Source organism: Gossypium arboreum, chromosome 7 (genome assembly GCF_025698485.1).
Source record: "Gossypium arboreum isolate Shixiya-1 chromosome 7, ASM2569848v2, whole genome shotgun sequence".
Lineage (NCBI taxonomy): Eukaryota > Viridiplantae > Streptophyta > Magnoliopsida > Malvales > Malvaceae > Gossypium > Gossypium arboreum.
Window position 1 is genome coordinate 18,490,636 of NC_069076.1, and position 4,815 is coordinate 18,495,450.

A 4,815-nucleotide genomic window follows, 5' to 3' on the forward strand; every position below is an offset into this window, starting at 1 on the left:
AACAAAATATACAAGACAATATTTCAATTTTACAATAATGATGATTGAGAGACAATTTGGCTATTGTAGAATAAAGGTTGGTTTTCATGAAATTGGAATGACCCTAGTAAGAAGAAAAAAGAAGAAATATCTTTAATGGTTTTCAAAATTTACATGTTGTAGCGTGTTATTAGTTGGTTTAATTTTTTTTTTAACGAAAATTGTTAAAGGAACTAATTTGAGTGACAGAATGAAAGTAAAGGGAACAAAGTGATTGAAAAAAATATTAAAAGGTGTAAAGTGAGATTTTTACTATAGTAGAAGGGTCAAAAATGGTTTTAAGCCAAATATAAATTAAATTATTAACAAGTGTTCAGTATAATCGTAAGTAATAAAGATAAATATAAATCTTGAATATAAATAATAAAATTAAAATGAAAAATACCAAATATATATAAAATAAGTTAAAACGGTTGAAGATAAAATATTTCAAAAAAGAATTCTTATTTCCAGAACCAGTAATAAAGGGTTATAAAGGTAATATTAGCTGAGCAACGGCTAAATCCAGCAAAAATGAAATAAAATCCAAATACTAAAAAAGAAAAAGGTACTTGCAGTGTAGCCTTGGCATTTGTGCTTTGTTTTGTATTTAAGATACTATCTATTATTTCCTGCATGCAACTGCCTTACCATGTTGCAGATGATATCTTAGCCGTTCATCTACTGTCAATTTTTATTACATGTTTTTATGTCCCTTGTTTTGTTTTTCTTCTAGCTTTACCCTCACTCTTCTTTACTTTATTTTCACATTTATTTCTAATAATTTTATTAGCTCTTCTCTCTCTCTTTCTCTTATTTTCTTACAACATTGCCCCACTTTCTTTCCAGTTGTTTCCATTTTCCTCAGTTCACTCTTTTTCTCCATCGTTGTCTCTTCTCTTCAACTCTGGGTTTTGTTTGTTTCCCCAGAAAATTCTGAGATGGCTTGCCTTCTTATTCTTGTTCTTGTTTTCGCCGTTTCTCAAGCAACAGCTGATGAAGGTAAAAGCTTTTATCTGTCTCATATCTCTCCTCAATCTTTGTTTTAGAGTTCATTTGAAGGGATTTTGTTTTCTGGGATTTCTTTTCTTTCCTTTACTTCTTCTGAGTCATTTATTACTTGAAATGTGATGAACATGAACTGTTGCTGAAGTAACTTGGAAATAGTGTTTGATAAAGAGTTTGATGAACATGAGCATGTTCTAGAAACAGTGTTTTGACTGTAATGAAGTTCTTTTAAATTTTTACTTAGATTGGGAGGATTTAGTAGATTTAAAGCATTAAATTGGGGAATAAGCAAGGACAAAAGGGCGGTTGGGAGGTGTTAAAAGAGAGAAAAAAATATTAATATGTATGACATATATACATATATGTGGCCTACATGTCAGATAATGAAAACATAACTGATAACTCTCCAGAGAAGGAAGGTACATAATCGGATATAAAGGGGATACTTATTTTATTGCGGGCCATGGATTTTTCTGTGTATAATGTGCAAGCCAGCTTTCATGCTGGGGTGGGGGATTTAAGGGATAGTTTCCCCTCACTTTGTTCATATTTTCCCACTACTATTGCCTTCTTTTGTTGAATTTAGATAAAAAAGGAAAATGATAACCCAAAACCCAAGGTAGAAAAAAAATCCCAGTTTGGAGTTTCTTTATGTTTAGATTGCTATGATATATATTTTATATATTTGTTTTTGTCTGAGACTTTATGTTCGATAGGTACATTCAACTCCGACTAAATCCAGAGACCCTAATCGAAGGGTAAAGCATGTTCAGTGAAAACCTCGTCATTGAACTCCTTAGCCCTTGACATAACAAGCATTGCGATATATATTTTATATTTAAACACTAATTTAATGTAAAATAAATATTAGATATAGTTTATAGATCCTTAATAAAAAGATTCTTTTGGATTAATTGGACTTAATACTAAGATGGTTTTTAATATATAAAACAAAGAGGTTAAATATAGATTTTTTATTGGTTAAACTGGATTTTAACTGATTCAACTATCATCCAGCAGCTAAGGTCCTTGAGGTCATTTCATTGGCTGATTTTAGTCCTTTATTGTGTTTTCTTTTAAGAAAAAAAATTCTTGGGCAGTGACATAACCATTGTCTTGGAAATGAAAAAATGGTCAAAAGATTACTGGACCTAGGTAATATTGCCTAGATATTAGAAAATGTTGTTGGCACTGGAATAGGGAACATGCCATGCTCCATTATTATATACATATATTTTGTCTTAATCCTTTTGATGTAGTTAACATGCACCCATGTCTCTATAATTTTTAAGTGAAATATTCACATGGAGAAGTTTCTGTGTCGGAACTCTATTTTAGTACTGTCTTGTTATACAGTTTATTCGGTAGCAGTTATGTGAATCGACTTTTTATTTTTCTTAAAGTATGTACGTTTTAGATGAGTATGCGAATATATACTCTAAAACCCCTTTAAATGCTTAAAGAAACTTATATATGACACACATTCATATCCCAGGTGGCTGGTCCTTGATGTAATATTGCAAAATGTGTTGTTTTAATTGTTTTTGTCTAATGTTGTTGTTGCAGAACCATATATTGGAGTGAATATAGGGACAGATCTATCAATCATGCCCCACCCAACTCAAGTGGTTGCTCTTCTTAAAGCTCAGCAAATCCGACACATTAGACTGTACGATGCAGACCGAGGCATGCTAGTTGCTCTTGCAAATTCTGGCATTCGAGTTATGGTTTCCATCCCCAATGAGCAACTTCTCGGCATTGGCCAATCGAATTCCACTGCAGCTAATTGGGTCTCTCGGAACATCGTTGCACATTATCCAGCAACCAACATCACGGCAATTTGTGTTGGTTCCGAGGTTTTGACTACTCTTCCTAATGCAGCACGGATCCTTGTCAATGCCATGAAGTTCGTTCACTCGGCCCTTGTGGCATCGAATTTAGACAACCAAATCAAAGTTTCATCACCTCTTGCTTCGTCCATAATCCTTGATTCTTTCCCACCTTCCCAAGCCTTCTTCAATCGCTCGTGGAATCCGGTTTTGGTCCCTATGCTTAATTTCTTGCAGTCAACAGGGTCGTATCTCATGCTTAACATATACCCTTACTATGACTATATGCAATCAAATGGTGTGATTCCACTAGACTATGCACTTTTCAAGCCTCTCTCTCCGACTAAGGAAGCTGTGGATGCTAACACACTTGTCCACTACTCCAATGTCTTCGATGCAATGGTTGATGCTACATATTTTGCCATGGCTTTTCTTAATTTCACTAACATTCCTGTTATAGTGACTGAAACTGGCTGGCCATCGAAAGGTGATTCCAACGAACCAGATGCAACAATGGAGAACGCCAACACTTATAACAGCAACTTGATCCGCCATGTGATGAACAAAACAGGAACTCCTAAGCGCCCAGGAATTGCTGTCAGTACTTACATCTATGAGCTCTATAATGAGGACTTGAAACCAGGGCCAATCTCTGAGAAGAATTGGGGATTGTTCGATGCAAATGGTGACCCTATTTATATACTACGTTTGACTGATTCTGGGTCATTGTTAGCAAACGATACCACAAACCAAACTTATTGCACTGCAAAGGAAGGGGCTGATCCGAAGATGTTGCAGGCTGCTTTAGATTGGGCGTGTGGACCTGGAAAAGTTGATTGTTCATCATTGTTGCAAGGAAAACCTTGTTATGAGCCAGATAATGTGATTGCACATGCAACTTATGCATTCGACACTTACTATCACAGAATGGGGAAGACTTCGGACGCATGTGACTTCAATGGGGTTGCAGATATTACGACAACAGATCCCAGTAAGAAAAATCAATCCCATGCGTCGCATGCATAGATACTAACATATCGAAAAGCTTGTGTTTTACTTCATTAACGCTTACAATAGAAAGAAACTAACCAGTTTGCTCTTTTTTCACAGGTCATGGATCTTGTATTTTTCCAGGAAGGTAAAAACTAAAAACATTTTACCCCTTAGGCTTAGAGCTTTAACTTGTTACATATAAAATGAACATGTTAATAACTTATCCTTCTCATATGCAGCCTCGGCAGGAATGGGACCATGGTAAATATAACAGCACCATCGATGAATTCAACAAGTTCGGATTCACCGGGTCGGAACATTTACGGCAGAGGAGGATTTGGTAGTATGTTATTGGTAATCAAAGTTATGGTGTGGAGCTTAATATTGTTGTAGGGTGGTGGAATGTTTCAGCAATTTGAATTGAGAAAATTTTGAGAGTAGGGAAGGTGGTGGGGGTGAATGGATTTTGGAAATGGGTGAAAGTGGTCTATTCGATTTTGTACAAAAGGTAAGATGGAGTCAAAGTCTTTGCTAAGAACTTCATTTAAAATCCTTATTCTTTTAAGATTGAATTTGCCATTTGCTGCCAAGCTCTTTTGCATGTGTATGAAATGTTATTTGTTGCAATGCCTGTCAAAAGTAAAACGGAGCAGTCGAAGGGGGGCCCTGACTTGAACCATTTAAAATGAAACATCATTCATCAAGGTTGTGTGGGAATTTCATAAGGATTATTTGGGAAGTAATGATACTGTATTGCGTCTGTTATAATTGGATGTGTGGGTTCGCTCTGGGTATTTTGTGTAATACTGATCTACACAAGGCTTTTCGTGAGTTTTTTTTTTTTTCTTGAAAAAGATAAATGAGGGAGGATGGTGTGGATTAATACTCAAATTTGAGGAAGATTATGAAAGTGTTCATTAAAAAAACTGTCTTCAAGGATGAATGTACTTTTTAATTACCGGTTTGT

General features: G+C 35.2%; 1 protein-coding gene across 2 annotated transcripts; it reads left to right on the forward strand.

Moving 5' to 3' along the window:
* The first annotated feature begins 673 nt into the window (after nt 1–673).
* LOC108459711 (glucan endo-1,3-beta-glucosidase 2) lies at nt 674–4,438 on the forward strand. Of its 2 annotated transcripts, none has more exons than XM_017759114.2 (4): nt 674–1,020; nt 2,593–3,846; nt 3,966–3,993; nt 4,088–4,438. In XM_017759114.2, the coding sequence occupies exons 1-4, from the start codon at nt 720–722 to the stop codon at nt 4,239–4,241; spliced, it is 1,737 nt and encodes a 578-aa protein (XP_017614603.2). In that variant the 5' UTR covers nt 674–719; the 3' UTR covers nt 4,242–4,438. The 2 variants fall into 2 exon arrangements, with proteins under 2 accessions (XP_017614603.2, XP_052887231.1); XM_053031271.1 differs by lacking the exon at nt 674–1,020 and adding an exon at nt 1,108–1,645.
* The last annotated feature ends 377 nt before the right edge of the window (nt 4,439–4,815 follow it).

Bases quoted from the DNA above. Each gene is read 5' to 3' on its own strand.
- LOC108459711 (XM_017759114.2), top strand. From the start codon at position 720: ATGTTTTTATGTCCCTTGTTTTGTTTTTCTTCTAGCTTTACCCTCACT. The intron at 3,847-3,965 runs GTAAGAAAAATC...CTTTTTTCACAG, and splicing joins TATTACGACAACAGATCCCA to GTCATGGATCTTGTATTTTT. The intron at 3,994-4,087 runs GTAAAAACTAAA...TCTCATATGCAG, and splicing joins TCTTGTATTTTTCCAGGAAG to CCTCGGCAGGAATGGGACCA.